This window comes from Lissotriton helveticus, chromosome 3_1, assembly GCF_964261635.1.
Source record: "Lissotriton helveticus chromosome 3_1, aLisHel1.1, whole genome shotgun sequence".
In the NCBI taxonomy this organism is placed as follows: Eukaryota; Metazoa; Chordata; class Amphibia; order Caudata; family Salamandridae; genus Lissotriton; species Lissotriton helveticus.
In genome coordinates, this window is record NC_136061.1 from 1,136,706,224 (window position 1) to 1,136,724,014 (window position 17,791).

Sequence of the window (17,791 nt, forward strand, 5' to 3'; positions counted from 1 at the left end):
CATACGCAAACAATCCCCCCAACCCCAGACCCAACACCAACCCCCCCTCCACCCCCAACCTCCCTAACATGGAAGCACCTGTCTCGGTCGGATCGTAGCCTAGTCCCCAACGGGGGAACAAGAACCACCCCCTCCAATGGATCCCCAAGTGACAACCCATAACAAAGGGGCTTCACTCCCACCCACCCACCCCTGCAGGGCCAGGCTCCCAGCCCTAAAAAGACCGCCCTCCTAAACATCCATGATTACCATACATTCAGTCCTGTGCGGGAGTCCCAGACATCATTTCACTTCCGATTGCTGCTCCGGTGTCGGATCTCTCTGACGAGGTGCGGAGCCAGAGCGTGATATGCGTCCAGATCTCCTGCGGCGTCTCTGCTGACTCCTGAGGGCCTCGCGGGCCATTCCGCTTGGGGAGGAGTCCGATTCTCCACCCTGAGGTGTGTTGACACCAATTTTAACCGTTTTATCCGTCCATTTGAATACTTCCTCTGGGGAATCGAAAAACAGTGTGTGGGACTTAACCCCATCGATGCTGGTGATGGAACCGTTCCGTCATCAGTTACGGCTGAGCTGTGCTGATGACGGAACGGTTCCGTCACGACCGCGCCCTGTTCTGGAATGTCCAGCACAGGGCGCGGCTAACGCGCCGCACGGAAGCGGTTAAATATAACTCTCAGTTGCTCCGGGTAGAGCAAGGGGTACTGAAGCTTGAGGCCCCGAAGACGGGCCTTTGCTTCAAGAAAGGATTGTCGCTGCTGCTGCACCAAACATGTATAGTCCGGGAAGATCAGCATGGTCACATTGCCACATGTGAGGGAGGCCTTCACCCTCGCCTGTCGCAATATAGTGTTGCGATCAGAGTAATTCAAGAATTTGGCGATGATCGGCCGCGGGCGTGCCCCAACAGGGGGTGTCTGCATCAGGGCCCTGTGGGCCCGCTCCACCACAAAGCAGTGAGAGAGAGCGTCCGGGGGAAGCCAACCCTCCAGCCATTGGGCAAGAAAGCGCTCCACGCTGTCACCCTCGCAGCCCTCCGGAAATCCCACGAAGCGTAGGTTGTTCCGCTGAACCCGCCCTTCAGCGTCCTCGTACCGCATGGCCAGGCCCTTTTGTATTTTTTCCATGGCCGCGACCTTCTTCTTAAGAATGGACACATCGTCTTCCACCTCTGATATGCGGGTCTCAGTGCCAGTGATGCGCTCCACAGCATTCCTCAGGTCCTGGCGGAGCAACGTAACGTCTGAGCCCACGGCCCGATCTTAGCGTCCAGCATTTCCCTGGACTGGGTTATGGCCGCCAACAACGCCACATTATCAGGTGCCTGATTCTGCGACCCGGCCGTCTGGCCGCCTCTGTAAATTTGTCAAGGGTCCCTTGCTTGGCGTGGCCGCCACCAGTGCGATCCCGCGTCATCGTGGCAGGGAAAGGTATTCCAGGCAATTGGACTCCCCAGCCCAATGCCCGTCACCACCAGCTAGTCAGAGGTCCGATAGAACGACAGGTAAGTCAATTGGCACACTCCAACAACCTCCAGGTGACCCGGACTCAGTGCGTTGAGTCACAGGAGCAGACTCCAGGTCTCCACTGTGTTGGGCTAGCAGAGTGGGCTATGGACCAAGCCGCCGGGGTTCCCCGCCAGGAGACCACAGCCAGGAGACCACAGCCAACCGGCCCCAGGAGCAGCCCCAATGGACCTCCGTGCAGGAACCTCACCACTGGTCCCATGGGCTCCTCAATCCCCGTCGACGCCACCGGGGCCCGATCTGGCCCCGAGCCTCACCACCGCAGTAAACAGCAGCCGCCCAGGAAGATCGACGCGGGGGAGGAGGGGAGGCCAACGCCGCCCACCGCTCCACACAGGCCCCGTCTGCTCACCACGTTTCGAGGCCTTCGCAGCTCTCACCAGACAGGCACCGCCAGACCCACTGGTCCATGGGAAGGTCACCGGCACCACGCAACAGCCACGGGGCTCAAACCTCCACGTAATGGTGCAGCAGGCCCCCCCCCTGTCTCAGGGCCCCCTTGAAGATAGATGGTGCGCTTCAAAATGGCGGCTGCTCCCGCCGGGCCGCCCCAGGGTATGCCTCTGCTCGGCACTCACGGGTGTTGCTGTGCCTGCTCCCACTCTCCAGCGACTGCCTCCTCTTGGAATCAGCCAGGATCTCTGGCGCGCTCAGCCCTGTGTGCACTGGAGCGAGCGGTGCCATTTCCGTGTCCTCCTCACCTCCCCGCACTCGCCGACAGCCGAGCGCGTCTTGCCGGGAAGCGTGAAAATCCAGGTCCCGGCCTTATGCTCCGCCAGCTCCCCGTAGGCCGCTCCGCCCCGCCGGGTCTCCGCACGTCTCCCCGGAACCGTTATCTTCGCCTCAGCCACCACTGGGTAACTCCCTCGGGACAAGTGACCCAGCGGGGAGAAGCAGCGCCCTTCTGGATGCTTAGGGCGAGGATAGATCCACAGGATACAGATCGGCGGGTCGGAGCTCACGCTCTACACGACCGCCATCGTTGCCGGCTAAGCCACGCCCCCATACATGGTCAACCTTTAATTTGCAATTGCAACATTGATAATTATGACGGCCTTGAGGAAGCCAATAAATATCAAAAGTGAATGCTGTTCCTCTAGTAGTGCAGTCTAGTAAAATGAAAAATTGTGTGCCATCCACCGACAGGAGGTGGTGGTGGTGGAGGGGTACTAGGAGGGTGGAGGGGGATTCACAGGGGTTCCCGCTATTGCGGAACTAGGGTCCTCACGCAAGCTAGGTGTCATGCTTCATCATCTGGACCTGCTCCACGTTGGGTCGGCGCTGCAATACCCAACAGGCACCTGCGGAGGGGCTCTTTGTCAGAGATCTTTTGTTCCTTTGCCGTTTGATGAAGTGGGGGTGTGTGGGCCGTGTAAGTGTAGATACAGTGAAGTGCAGAGTGTGTTAAAAAAGGTTAGATATTCCAAATAATATCTTTATTCTGGTTGGTTATCTACCTCATTAAAAATGTGGAGAGTGGCAGCTCCCCTGACGTGAGGGTTCAGTTGAAGCTATGGTCATCTCTTCGGGGTCAACATGTTTCTTGCCTTGTAGTCGCTAAATACTGTGGCAATTCTTCAGGACCTTAAATGTGAAAATCTATCTACACTTCAATAGTGCAGCTAATTGCTAACTACCACTGGAAAGCACTATATCACGTGTCTCCTGTAGTGCTGTTCGAAGATCTAGAGAAAATAATATGAAAAAAGTGTGTATAAGTTCTCCTGTAAAACGATGTAACCATCCCTGTAGTGGACACATGGTGTTCTCATCCAACCTCCTAGTATTATCCTTACATACGTCAGCAGTCCAAGCACGGACTATACAACATGATTGTACACACCAAAATCTAATCGTGAATAAGGGGCATGATTCGCAAGACCCAGTGCATGTTAAAAATATACAGTTGGAACCTATCCAATATATATATATATATATATATATACATATATATATATATATATATATATATATATATATATATATATATATATATATATATATATATATATATATATATATATATATATACTGGTCTAAAAGTTAGGAACTGTGAGTAGTAGTCATTAAAATCAGGCATAACAGGCTAAACGAACACTGCGATGGAATAGGGCTAGTTCTTACAGCTTGGTTATGTAATGCAACAAAGGAGAGGCTAGTTCAAACAGCTCGGTCATGCACCTGGGAAATGGAGGGCAACTGTCAATTGTCACTGAGCTAGATTATCAGTTTAGACACAGGGAGCAAGATCAAATGGATCTGCAAATTACAACAGTTGGTAACAGCGATAGGGTATGGAGATTCATGGGCAAGTCAGACCCCACCAGCGAAGCAAATAATCAAGAAGGCATACTGGGAATGGGTAAAAGGGGAGGAGACGTGAAAATCCAACTGGGGGACTCTCACAGAACAGTTTCTGGAGCATAAGCCCGATGCTAGATTTGAATACTATCTCGATTATATTCAATCTCCACGAGATAGAACGCTATACATGAAGCTCAGGTTAGGAATTCTCCCTGTTAATGAGTTGGTAGCGGGCTGGAGAAGCAATAGTTTATTTTCTGTGAGATGCCCCGGTTGTCAGGCACCCTCAGAATCTATCCCCCATTTCCTCTTTGCTTGTCCCGGAAATGGCTTAAACCCACTTGTAAAAATCTGGGGTTTATGGATTACAGGGTAGCATTACGCACATTTAAAACAGATCCTTCTTCTCTCAGTATGACCTTTGCGGTAGCCAAATACTTGGGCAGTGCCTGGTTGATACGTACTAAGCTGCTAAAACACAACAAGAGTTAGTGATTACAGGGTCCCAAATCTGTATTATTGCGCCCGTTATATGTGTTTTTATTGTATATACTGTATTAATTTTTTTATGACTTTTTAGATAAATTATTATTGTCATTAGTTGTATGTAACAATGGTTTTCTTTGATTGCTATATCACGTTTGTTCATGCTTTTATGATATTTTTATATTGAATAAAGTACATACAGCTACAGTCAATTGTCAGGCGGCAAACTCGCCTCCCTGTTGCGGGTATGTCTCTTCTGCCGGTAAGGTGAGTCACTCAGACACCTCAGAGGATGGTGTCCTGTGGGATCAAATGTAAAAGGTACACAGGATGCGGGTTATTGGAGCAAAAGGTGAACCCCATGTGATAAAAACAGTCCGCTTCTCATTGCAGGCGGACAGTTGCCACGAGAAGGCACCGTCTCCACTGCATTGTAACCTACCCGCAAGCGAATGTTATGGCCCGGCGCTGTGCGTGTATGTTGCCGCCTCCTTCGTTGAAGGTATATGGCAGACCGAATGGTCACAATGCACTTTCCCCGAGTCAGCCCCATTGCGTGCGTTAAGTAGGCTTACTGGGAGTGGGGAGCGAGGTCCAAGGGAATAACTTGTCGGCGCCCTGCAGATTGCGAACAGTAATAGCCAACTGGTAGGTTCTGGACCATTGCCCCTAGCTAAGTCTCAACAGTACTCACATGTCCAGCGCAGGACTGCAACGGCTCACCTACCCTCTTCCCCAGTACCGGTATGAGGATTATAGTCTCCGGGGGGAGTAAATATCTCGTTTCCGGATCACGTGCGGGCTGATTTGGCAGGTCGCGTCCGGTTTACGCCACAGACTGCAACTCGAGATGAAATGAGACACAATCTCGGCTCGCTATCGCATCCATCTTGGAGTGTGTCAGGTAGCCTAATCCCTAGTAGGCACCGATGGGAGATGGCTCTGTTCCTGGACATGTGGAGCATATTCCTAGTGTGGACATAGGGTGGAAATGCTAAATACCATCGGGTGGTGGGTAGATTGTGGGTAAGTTATTAAAGTGGTAACTGTGGGATAAAGTAACCACTGATGCCTGTGGTCACAGGGTGTCATGGCGAGTGTGATTGGAGAGTTAGTCACAGTGGGGTGCTTAACAGCCCCTCCAGCACGATGATCGGTCGGGGACAAAAAGCAGTCGATGGTGGGTGACGTCAGTACCAGCTGTGGCACAAGGAGTGTGAGAGGTGGGTGCGGACATCGTTACACACCCATCAGGTATGTAGGGTGTCCCCATCTGTTGTTAGTTACATATCCAAGTGATAGTCATCCTCGAGTTTAGTTCCTGGATGTGCATTCATATGTATAGCAAGAGGTCCCTCAATAGTGGCGCGTCTGGGTTGCCCGGCTGGATAATGAAGCAGAGCCATTAACATCATGGAGCATCTGTCTTGGTCGGTGCTTTAGTATACATACGTCAATGTTCATCTGTTGTTCAAGGTCCTCCACGGGATTTCATCAATCAGGCCATGAGTGGATGTGGATAACCGGTGTATCCATTGTTGTTCAATCCTAAAGAGTGCCTGTTGGGAGATCTTGGGATGACATTCTAATACCAGCCACTGTAGTGAGTCGGGGTTGTGACCCTGTTCTCGGTAGTGTGTGTGTACATTCTAGTTGTGACCCTTTGGCATCTGATGTTACTCTTGTGTTCTGTAATGCGGATCCTGACTGGTCTCATCGCCATCCCCACATATATTTTCCTACAGGGGCAGGTGACCAAATAGATGCATCTTGATGTTACAATTAGTGTGTTTCCTCATGGTCCATGTGTAGGTGTCTGTTAGGGCGAATGTTTTCACCTCTCTTGTCTGGGCACAAACCGTGCATCCGCCACGTGGGTAATGCCCAGTGACGGAGGGGAGGCCCCAGAGTGTTCGTTGGGTCTCATTCTGCTTGGTGGGGGGCCTAGTGTGCACAATCACATCTTTCAGATTGCTAGTTCTCTTGAAGGCAAATCTAGGTCGGGGAACTCTATTTCACCCGTGTTAAGGATGCCCCAGTGTTTTTTGATGATCCCCTTAATGTGTGTGGAGTCTGGTATGAATGATGTGACACACTTGAGTGAGTCTGTGGGTTCTTTGTGTGTTCTGTAACAAGACCTCTCTGAGGTTGTTCAGTGCTCTCTTGGCAGAGTCCTTGACCAATTTGACGGGGTAGCCTCTCTGTTTGAGATTGTCTTCAAGTGTCTTGCCCTCTACTTTGTAACCGCTGGTGGTGCTACAATTCCGTCTGAGGCGCAAGAACTGCCCAAAGGGGAGATTATCTTTGAGGGCCCTAGGGTGGAGGCTTTGGTATAGTAGTAGGCAGTTCCGGTCAGTGGATTTCTTGTACAGGTTGGTTCTGAGACCTGTTTGTGTCAGTTGTAAATTGAGGTCTAAAAAGGGTATGTTCGTCTCCGAAATGGTGTGGGTGAACCTGAGATATTGGTTTTGTGCATTCACCCATTGGCAAAATTCCTCGCAGGTAAAGCAGTCACCTTTCCAGACGACCAAGATGTCATCAATAAATCGTTCCCATAGGTGAGGTTATTGATATATGGGTTATTGGTGTTCCTGATGGTATTCTCTTCAAACGTGGCAATGTAGAGGCAGGCCACGCTCGGAGCGAAGGTACTTCCCATGAAGGAACCTTGCGACTGATGCAACAGCTGTTTCTGGTACTCAAAGTAGTAAGTAGTTCTCAGTTAGGGCACACCCTATGAAGAAGCCCCAGACCTGGGCGCTAGCAAAGGGGTGAAACTTGTTTGCTGTAGTCTTTAAATATCATCCTGAAAAATTAAATGAGTATGGGTAAAGAACACCGAAAACCGCAAAAATGAGCAAGGAAAAAGATCAATAAAGAAGATCCCAGAAAGGAGATTTGCTAACAGCCCCTTTCATGATCTCTGCCATTTGTTTAGCTCACTATTGTTTGAAGCTGTGATTTAACATGTGAAATACCTTTAGTGTTAGCATTCTTTATATTCCTATGTACAGTTATTTTGCAGTTGGGGGCTTTACCAAAGGTCAATTACATGCTACAATTCGCCATTTACATACAACTACATACAAAAAGTAACAGTTGAAATTCAAGGATTGCCCCTACAAATGTCCTCACAGAAAATCTGAAATGTTAATGCTTCACAACTCTATATGTTTTGCCTTTATTAAGTTATGTCACGTGTCATATAAGATATATGTCATTATTTATGTTAATGATTACTTATTCATGAAAACTGGAGTTCAGAAAGAAGACGGGGAGGTGTTTGATGCTCTGTTACCCTTTTTGACTTTCACTTTCCCATCTTTCTCTGTACCTATTTAGTTTGTCCCTTATTAAGGAGGTGGTCCTCAAGTAAGAAGCAGTTCTTCCAAGGCATCAAAAAGGAGCACGAGGGTGACCAGCTAACTAAAGATAGTTTCTGTTATATGCTCTTTTTGGATCCTTAGAATGGTGGGAAGTTTCTTTGGGAAAATTGTGAAGTTAAAGTTTGTGGTTTTTAAGAAGCCTTTCTGTATGGTAAAACTCTGTGATTGTTGCATATTTGATCTAACCATTGGATTGGCTTTAGTTTGTAGTTGAATGTGTTTTTTGCAAAATCCAGGGTATTTAAAATACATGAAAATGTGTGCTTGCTTATTTCAGCGTCCCCTGTAGCATCTTCAGAAAAAAATAGTATTTCAGAAGAAATATTGGAGGATAGCAGGCAAGCAGAACCTGCACAAGTGTTCATAGATGAGGTATGTATGTAATATATGATTTTCCTGAATAGAGTTAGAATACTTGTTCATTAAAGAAGTTGCAAGCATTTGTAGATTTGATTATTACTTCACAGTTGAATTTGTTTATCCATTTTATTTGTTTTTTAAAAATAAATGATTATTTAATGATATACTACACTTTTGTTTGTGTAGGACAAAATGGATAAGGCCTTACAGTTGCTTCAAAGTATAGATCCAAAAGATCCCAAGCCAGATATGACCGAACTTCTTGATTTAGAAGGTATGTCATGATTTAACATCTTGCTCATGATTTTATTTTTGCAGAATTATAAAAATAGGTTTATTTTTCAGCACTGCATACAGTGCAGTATTTTAATCTGGGTAATATTTTGTTTCTTTTTCCCTTTCTTCTCCGTAAGTCATGTTACTTAGAATTTTCTTCTCCTTGAGTACATGTTTGTATAAAATTCTCAGCGTATATTTAATTATCTGGTTAAAGGCCTGTGGCGGCATATTCTCTTTCTCTCTCGCTGCATTTGTTACTTTATATGCAGTTACCATGAGTCTCCCACAGGCAGTCGATTTTTGAAAACTAAGAGTTGTGACCAACTGAGCCGTAGGGAAGTAAGGAGCAAGGATAATATAGAGGATCGTAGCTGCATGGCAAATAATAGTTGTAGGAAGGTAGGATTCTTCTTTGAGCATGGTTACCCCCACTTTTTGCCTGTTGTCAGAGTAATTTTGACTAATTTTGACTACTCTGACTGTGATCCTGCTAAACAGGACCCCAGTCACTGTGCTTTTGCCCGAAATTTGACTTTGGTAAGGACTTCTGTACATCCACAATTGGCTACTGGTGTACCCTTTAAGTTCTTAGTATATGATACTAAGGTATCCAGGTCCTAGGTACACCAGGGGTCTCCCATAGGCTGCAGCATGTATTGTACCACCCATGAGAGACCACTCTAACTGCGACTACGACCTGCCATGGCACGCCTGTGTGAGTTGGTGCTTGCACCTCTCACAACTGATATTAATTTCCTAATATCTGAGATCACTACAGTTAAAACCTATAAGTCACCCCTATGGCAAACCTTTCAGTCCTGGATATAAGTGTGAGGGTACCCCTGCATGAGAAGGACACCCCTACAAACCCCAGAGTCGATTCTACAGGCTTTGTAAGTGTGGTCAGCCATTTTAATGTATAATATGGACATCACTCATTACGAGATGTCTAACTATAGATATATAGTAGCTGCACCGAACCCAGTCATGTTTGATATCAAACATCTTGGAATCATACCCAACACTGATTTCAGTGTTGAAAGTATGACCCCATGTACTGGGATGCTCCCTTGGGGTACCCCGTGTACTACCAATTTCAGCCTTTCATGGTCTGACAGCAACCTAGCGATGCTGCCGACCACAGACCCGATTCTGCCCTCCTGCTGTTGAGCCAAACTCGAGCAGGAGAATGTAGAACAATAGGTTTCCTGTTTCAAGGACTGCCTCCTCAAACAGGACTTAGTGTATTGGGATAACTGCAACCAAGGTTTTTACAGAGAATCTCAGAAAGGGTAGGCGCAATCCTGTGTAACCGTTCAAGTAGTTAAATACAAAGATCGGGATGGTGCGTAAGAGTGGACGGAGAAACCCTTAACCATCCAAATTGAGAGTCAACCGGCTCTCACACAATAGAAAACAGCAATACTCTCGCACACAAACACAAGGTATAACATAGGTAACAAGTATCAAGATGTTTCCCGGTCGCCGTGCTCCAAGTTACGGAAGTCCGTAACTTGGAGCACGGCGACCGGGAAACACAGGAGGAGGGATACCATAGAGCTGACTGCGAACCTCGAACGGGTTGTGGATCCCCTCCCGGTACCATCTTGATACTTACACGTATTGAGCGTTATTATTAGAATACCCGGGTTATTCTGCTTCGAGAATTTCTACACCTAATTCTGGAGATATACTGACCTTATAAACCATAAGAGAAATTTTGACGCCTTATGATTCAACACTTTTGGACCCTGAATCTGGTAGATTGTGCCACAGCCCTGAAGAGTCGTGTTGATTACACCCACACGACGAAACACGTGTCGGCTGATTGTGGACTCAATTAAACCACCCCCGTTACAAGACACACTTGGACATCTGCATCTGCTTTCATTGGCTATTACTGTTTTGCTTACGATTTATGTTACCTATGTTATACCTTGTGTTTGTGTGCGAGAGTATTGCTGTTTTCTTAGTGTATTGGGCTTGGGTTGAGGCACTTGTCAGCGCCTCCAGACTGCTTTGAAGGACACATTTGGTGCCCTCCTTGCATACTTCACTTTGAGCAAGTTGAGAGAACCCTTGGCTCCCGCTCTGGCATGGAACTGGACAACGGACATGGGAGTAACCTTCCCTCTGTCCAGCCCCTCCTCTGGGAGGGACCCCTGAGTCGTTCCAACCCTTTCCTTAGAGTACTTAAAGGCTTACCTTTGGGTGGCTCTTCAGGTTCGTCGTGGGACAAGACTCAAGCCTGAAACCACATCACTCTCCGACCGCCTGGACACATGGACTTCGCTGGACTTAGCCTGGAAGACTGCATTAATGAAGACTCCTGTTGCACCTGTGGGCATCAAGGACACCCAAAGTAATTTCCCTTTGAGTGAAGGAGTCACTCCCCTGCATCTGTAAGTACCACAACAAAGCTGACTGATCTGCTGCTTCTGATGTCCCATGGACTTAGAAAGGCTCAGCAACACAGGTGGTGGTTCAACAACTCCCTCGAGGCCTGACCTGTCCTCGCTGCAATTGTTCGGCCAGTATCCCTTGTTAGAACCGCTGGGACCAAACCCCTGTGCACAGTGTTGAATTTCCGCTGGCAGGGCTTGTGGCTTTGCACTCCAGAGATCTTCGGGCTACAAGAAGCTCCAGCCTCCAGCATCTCTTCCTGCCAAGCACAGCATCTTCACTGCATTCTCTGCACTGTGGGCCTTCCTTCTTGATTAGCTGCTTGAGGTCCTCTTGCAACTCCTGTGCCTTCAGCCTGTGGGTCCCCTTGAGGGTATTCTTGTGTTTCACTGGGCTCTACTTTTTGACTCTCCCATCCGCCTCCCCGTTGTCCACCTTTATATACCATTAAAGGAGGCCTTATTTGGCTTGTTGTGTTATATTGTATCTTCTTTCAAACCAATACATTCATGGGAAATGCTGACGCTCTTTAGCTTTCCTTTTTGATGTTATACTATGTATAATGATGTAAAGGTTGTGTCCTGTATATGCTATGGTTTTGTTGTTGGTCCACCTGTTTCGCCACGGCAGCACGGAAAAAATGGGTGGAACTGACGTCAACACGCCGACGAGGCTCCTTTATGGCTCCTGTGACATCATGCGGAGTCACGAGCGGAGCTGATGTCCTCGTTGGCGTGGAGAGATAGTAAAAATTCAGCGGAATGCTGGCGCAGGGGGTTTTCATAAGGTGAGGAATCCACAGGCAGATACTGTATCCACCAGAAAGAGCGCTACCGAAGGTAAGTAACTTGTTCATTAGGGACCTATAGGTAAGAAAATTGGGCCAATCAGGGAATAGGGGGTCAGAGCACAGACACAGGACACTGGACAGCAGCACCACAGAGTTGAGCATGGACGTCATATAGAGGGGTGCAGCTGCGACCCCTGGCTTGCCCCTTGCTACCCCTTGCCCTGCTTTTGCGACCCCTGGCCTCAGAGGTAGCAAAATCATTGCCTGGAACACAGGGTCGATTCAGAAAAGGGGGTCAGCACTTCATAATGGATGCTAGTTGGAGCTCCACTTGCTTGGTTTCTGTCAATTTTTTAATTATACAAATAGTTAATAAATTATTCTCTATTGGTGTAATAAAAATGAGGTACATTAGCGGGAAGTCCTCTTCATACTTTTGGGACCAGCAGGCCGTGAGAAGGTTGTACAGGCAGTGATATACATCTTTCCTCAAATACAACGTAGTGTACCCCGAAATTCCACTGGGACTAACCCCCCCCCCCCCGGTACCTTGAAGCCTCACCATTTCAACAGTAGGAACACCACCTCATATACATCCAATCATTGACCCATCCAATGCCAACAATCCGTTCTCACGACCCAGTCCTAATCCTGAGGAGAACCTCCTAGCCACCTGGGGTTCAAAATGGGTTGGCTCCAGAGTATGGGTTAACCAACACAGACCATGCCTCAAGGTAATCCGTTTGAACTGTTGTGTTTTCCCCGCCTTCAGACATTGCACAATGTAATTGTGTAACCCTATTACTCATGTCACAGGCAGGACAGCAGGTGTTAACCTCAGTGTCAAACATGTTAGTGTCCGCCTAGTGCTAGTTTGTGAACAAGGACTGATTATATGTACTGTTCATGGATATTCTTTGTGTTTATTTTTGGTTTTGATTTCTTCACATTGTGTCCAATCACAATAGTGTTGTTTTAATCTGTTTATGTATTTTTATGCAAATGTTTTACACTCTCAAAGTGCATCCAAATGATGTGTTGGCCATCTCATGACATGAAATGATTGGGTTAATTTGCTCTTAAAGAAAGTCTTAAGCGGAAGTGAAATAAAGCACATAGACTTTAGCACAGATTGTCTAAGGTTCTATTTAACTTGATAACAACAACCTACCTGGTCGCCTTGTTCGTTTGAGGATTTCTGCTCCTCCTGTCATTTTGGTGAATTGACTTCCATTGTGTTGACAGTCAGCACACCAACAACAAAACCTAGCAAAAAGTGGTGGTGGTGACAATAAAAAAGGTTTTTCCCCACATCTCCTATTTTGTATTGATCACAGTCCTTGTCAACAGTGATTTTAAACCTAATTAATAGGACATTTATACATTTGGCTTTGTAAAGCTAAAGAAATATGTCTGTGTGTCATATACTGCTTGGCTTCCAAACCCCACAGGATTCCACAGCTTTTTATGTACTGTGTGCATGCAGGATTTGCTGATTCTGGAGAAATTTGAATTCGCTTTTATTCAAAGTTACTAAAGAATTTACTTTTGTTTTAGATGCCTGCCAACAGATGTGTCCAATGATTGATGAAAAACTTGAGGAAATTGATAGGTGAGCCATATGGTTTATTTCTATTATGCCATATGTCCTCCTTAGAGAGATTTGGTTTTATCATAAATTGCCCCATGTGTTTTTGCTTGTAATCTTCTGTCTTAACTAACCATTTGTCTTGATTGTGGTTAAATCCTGAAGGTGTAGGACACTCCTTTGGGAGTGCAGGGATGTCGCAATTTATTTTGAGATCAAGATGATTACAGCCAACTACTACCTTCTTTTTTTTTTTTTTTATGGGTATTCCCATCTGTTCCCCACTTATCCTCCCACTCCCCTTGTCACACCAGCCCAAAGCATACCTCTTAATGAACTTGGTTTTCCTTACTTGACTGGTCTATTTTTGAATATCAATGTCAGACATTTAAACATAATGATTAAATTAACATTCTGGTGCAGTTGCTTCTAGTAGTATAGAATCCGAATTGGCTTGTGTCCTCTCATCATTTATAGCTTTTAGTGGGGGATTTGCATGCAGGATTTTCTCGATCCATTCTGTTGCTTGGGAGATTGTTGAAATAGAACAATAGACAGAAAGATAAAGTACAAGAAAAAAAGTTTTAATGGAAGCAAGTTAAATTATTTGGTCGTGCTGAATGTAGAATGAAAGTTACACACATCACCAGAACAAAACAAGAAACAGACCGATATAATCCAACGGGAAAACAAGCATTGGCAATTCCAATAGGTCTGGCTTATGAATGCACTGTCAAGCCAGACTTAGAAATCCATATACGTTAATAACTTCCCTCCTCCATCTGCGCTTCTGACAGAGAGAAAAGCTTTAATAACATTGCAATGGCATGTATGTGCCCCTAAACGTTCAAGCTTAGACAGCTGGATAAATTAACAAAATGGTCACAGCTGTATGGAGGTCAAGCACATTTTTTTGTGGAAGCACACACCTTCTGCCCAATCAAAATATGTACTCTTCGCTCCCAATATATCGGTGGTGCAAAAGCCCTGCGCCTTGTGATACCTAATTTCTGGCACTGTCAAGCCAGACCATAAAAAGAGAAAGTGCCTTTTGGAACACTAAAAGTAAGAAATGTTCAGGCTTTAGCCAGCTCTGAAATGGAGGGGAGACAACATGACTAAACCACATTTGCAGTAAAATGGGGAAAAAAAGCAAGCCTTTCGGCCATATAACATAAGAATAGAAAGGACAGACTTTACCAATGCTAAGAGAGAAAAACAAGTGAAGGCAGACGTTAGCCAGCATAGAAAGAAGGCTTAAAGGAATAGTCTTCACCGGCCTTGAAATTATTGATTTTTCATGGTCATTGTGATAGAAGGAAAAGACCATAGCTAGCTTTGGGAGAAAGAGACCTTTTCCAGCATTTAAAACGAGAATACAGGTGGGTAAGCTTTTGTCAGCATTGAAAGAGAAGTTAAAGTACTGGCCTTAGCCAGTACTGACAGAGGCATTTGAGAACCAAAGGAGAAGAACAATGGACAAGCCACTGCTCGCAATGGAAGAGAAAGTTATTTACACTACAGATTTACCAATCTCAGGCATGAAGACTAGGGTGAAGCGAAACACACTTCCTTAATATTTCAGCATTAAACATTTTCAGTGATTGGCACCTGGTTGCAATTGCAAATGTAGCATTACCCAACACAGAAATTGAAACAAAATCTCCAATGACCAGCTCGCCGCCACCCTCAGCAGATCCGCTCCCACAGCCACAAACTACGACACCACTGCCGCCCGCACTCTGCACAACTGGATCACCAACTGTGCCAACACCATCGCCCCCCTCAAGAAAGTCTCCACCCCACGCCAAGAAAGCCAGCTGGTTTTCCAACGAACTCCGAGAGTCCAGACGCACCTGCAGACGACTCGAAATATTGTGGAGAAGCCCAAAAACCCCAACTGACCTTGACAACTTAAAAACAGCTATGGCAGCCCACCACTAGCTCATCAGACTCTCCAGGAAGGAAGCTCTACAGGAAAGAATCTCCACCAACACTCACAACAGCAAGGAACTCTTCGACATCATCAAGGAGTTTGCCCAACCCAACAGCGAGTCCACAGACATCACTCCCTCCCAGGACCTCTGCGACAGACTCAACGTTTTCTTCCAACACAAAATCCAGACCATCTACGATAACTTGGACGACCACGACAACGACCCCCGCAAGGAACCTCACCCCCAGCAGTACGCAACCGACACTTGACAGCTGGACTGCCCTCAGCTTCGAAGACGCCTTGAGGATAATGAAGACCACTCACTCCGGGGCCCCCACGCACCCATGCCCCCACCACATCTACCGCAGAGTCGCAGACATCATCGCCCCCGAACTCCCACGTATCATCAACCTGCTCCTTCAAGACCATCTCCTTTCCCGAGGACTGGAAACACGCCGAGATCACCCCTCTCCTGATGAAACCTTCAGTGGACCCCACTGACCTCAAGAATTTCAGACCAATGTCCCTTCTCCCTTATTCAGCCAAAGTCATGGAAAAAGCAGTCAACAGCCAACTCTCGCCTTCACCGCAGAACACAGCATCCTCGATTCATCCCAGTCAGGATGCTGGAAGAACCACAGCACCGAAAGTACATTCCTCGCAGCAACAGCCGATATCCGCGCCCTCCCCAGAGGAGAGACTGTAGCCCTCATCCTCCTTGACCTCTGTGCGTCCTTCGACACAGTCTCTCACCGCACCCTAGCCTGCAGGCTCAACAATACGGGAATCCGTAACAAGGCCCTTGACTGGACCCTCTCCTTCCTCTCCGGCAGAACGCAACAAGTTAGACTCCCCCCATTCCTCTCAGAACCGACTCCGACCTCCTGCGGAGTCCCACAAGGATCCTCCATCAGCCCGACCCTATGCAACATCTACATGGCCCGCTTGCAGCCATCGTCAGAGCACACAGACTCCACATCATACGCAGACGACACCCAACTCATCCTCTCCCTATCCAACGAACCCAACATCACCAAACACAACTTTCAAGACTGGGTTAGACGCCGTCACCAGATGGATGAAGAGCAGCTGCCTCCAACTCCACACAGACAAAACCGAGATACTCATCATGGGCCCTCACCCCGACGCCTGGTGGCCCCCCACCCTCGGGCGCCACCACGGACCACACACGCAACCTTGGAATCATTCTGGACCCCGAACTCAAAATGGACCGTCAGGTCAACGCCATCACCTCCTTCTGCTACCACACCTTACGCCTCCTGCACAAGACCTTCAAGTGGATCCCTCCCGAACATAGGAAAACTGTCACACATGCCCTCATCAGTAGCAAACTTGACTACGGCAACACACTCTACGCTGGGATCAGCAAGAACCTCACCCTTAAACTCAAGAACTCCACCGCCAGACTAGTCCTCAACCTACCATGCCACTGCCACATCAGCCAGCATCTATGGACCCTACACTGGCTCCCCGTCGAAAAGAGAATCAACTTCAAACTGCTCATCCACGCACAGAAGACCCTCCACACCACCGGACCCGCCAGCCTGAACCACTGCCCTGTGTTCCACGCTCCCCAGCGCGCTCTCCCCTCGGCCCAGCTCTCCCTTGCAGCAGTACCTCGGATCAAGGAAGGCAGAACAGGGGGGGCGCTCCTAATACCTCCTCGCAGCCAAGACTTGGAACTCCCTCCCTCTCCAACTCCGACAGACCGCTTCACTGTCCAAGTTCCTAATGGATCTCAAGACCTGGCTCTAACAAGGAACTCCATGAACCTCTAGGATCTGCGGACGCCCCCAATTGCCCTCCCCCTACCTCAGCGCCTTGAAATCCGTTCTGGGTGAGTAAATAGAGCTTTACAAACTTCTAATTGATTGATTGACTGAGTACATCGGGGTAGATGTTAAAGGTAAAAGGTTTGTCAGTAGAATGCTACTGAATAAAACAGTGTTCTTATTTGCACACTCCTAAAACAAGAATCTTCAGGTAGAAAGAGAAGAGCACAATGCAAGTATGTGACAGTAACGACAATGAGTGATTTTGACTCCAGGGGCTTTGATGCTATTCCTGTAGCTGGCTGTACCACTGTCTGCCCATAACAGTGTTTTGTGGCATTCCGAAACCGGGATGCAGATGAGAAGTAGAATCATGGTATCACTGTAACTGCTGAACTATATGCCACAAAAGGCAGCAAAAATCTGAAGCAAATTTGAGACCTCAGTAGTACTTGGCTCTATTTATTTGCATCTGAGGTGGAACTGGTGCTGGACATTTCTTGACATTATCGCTCCACACCCTTTTCTAGCATAGTTGTTTTGATTCGGTTGTGAGGAGGTATGGCTATTTCGCTCGCTTGGTCACACAAGATTTCCTTGTTTTAATTTCTTTCAGGCCCACCTGCCAAGGGAGGTATCTCTTGGAAATATATTCAAAGGTGAGCAATCTGCAGGTAGAAGTAGCCATAAGAAGGAAGTTACTTACCTTTGGAAACAATCTTTCTAGTGCATAATCTAATTAAAGATTCCTCATCAATCCCTCCTTGTCCTGAAGAAAATTCATAGGCCTTCTAATAAGATGTCATGTTAGTTTGTTTACTGCCACCTATTCATTATAGACATTATTCTCAACCCCGCCTCGAGACACTCCGTGTATAAAAACAGATAACCGATGTTAGGGCACGGGGATGAGTGCTTTATGGCTCCAGTTAAATCACCG

At 47.1% G+C, this 17,791-nt stretch overlaps 1 protein-coding gene across 3 annotated transcripts in view; it reads left to right on the forward strand.

Annotated features, from left to right (window-relative positions):
- The window catches only part of STAM2 (signal transducing adaptor molecule 2), a 489,661-nt gene that overhangs the window by 316,001 nt on the left and 155,869 nt on the right, over positions 1-17,791 (forward strand). For all 3 annotated transcript variants that reach the window (XM_078681742.1, XM_078681743.1, XM_078681744.1), the window contains exons 9-11: positions 7,980-8,074; positions 8,249-8,336; positions 13,092-13,146. In XM_078681742.1, the coding sequence (XP_078537868.1) occupies positions 7,980-8,074; positions 8,249-8,336; positions 13,092-13,146 (238 nt within the window). The remainder of the gene's footprint in view (positions 1-7,979; positions 8,075-8,248; positions 8,337-13,091; positions 13,147-17,791) is intronic.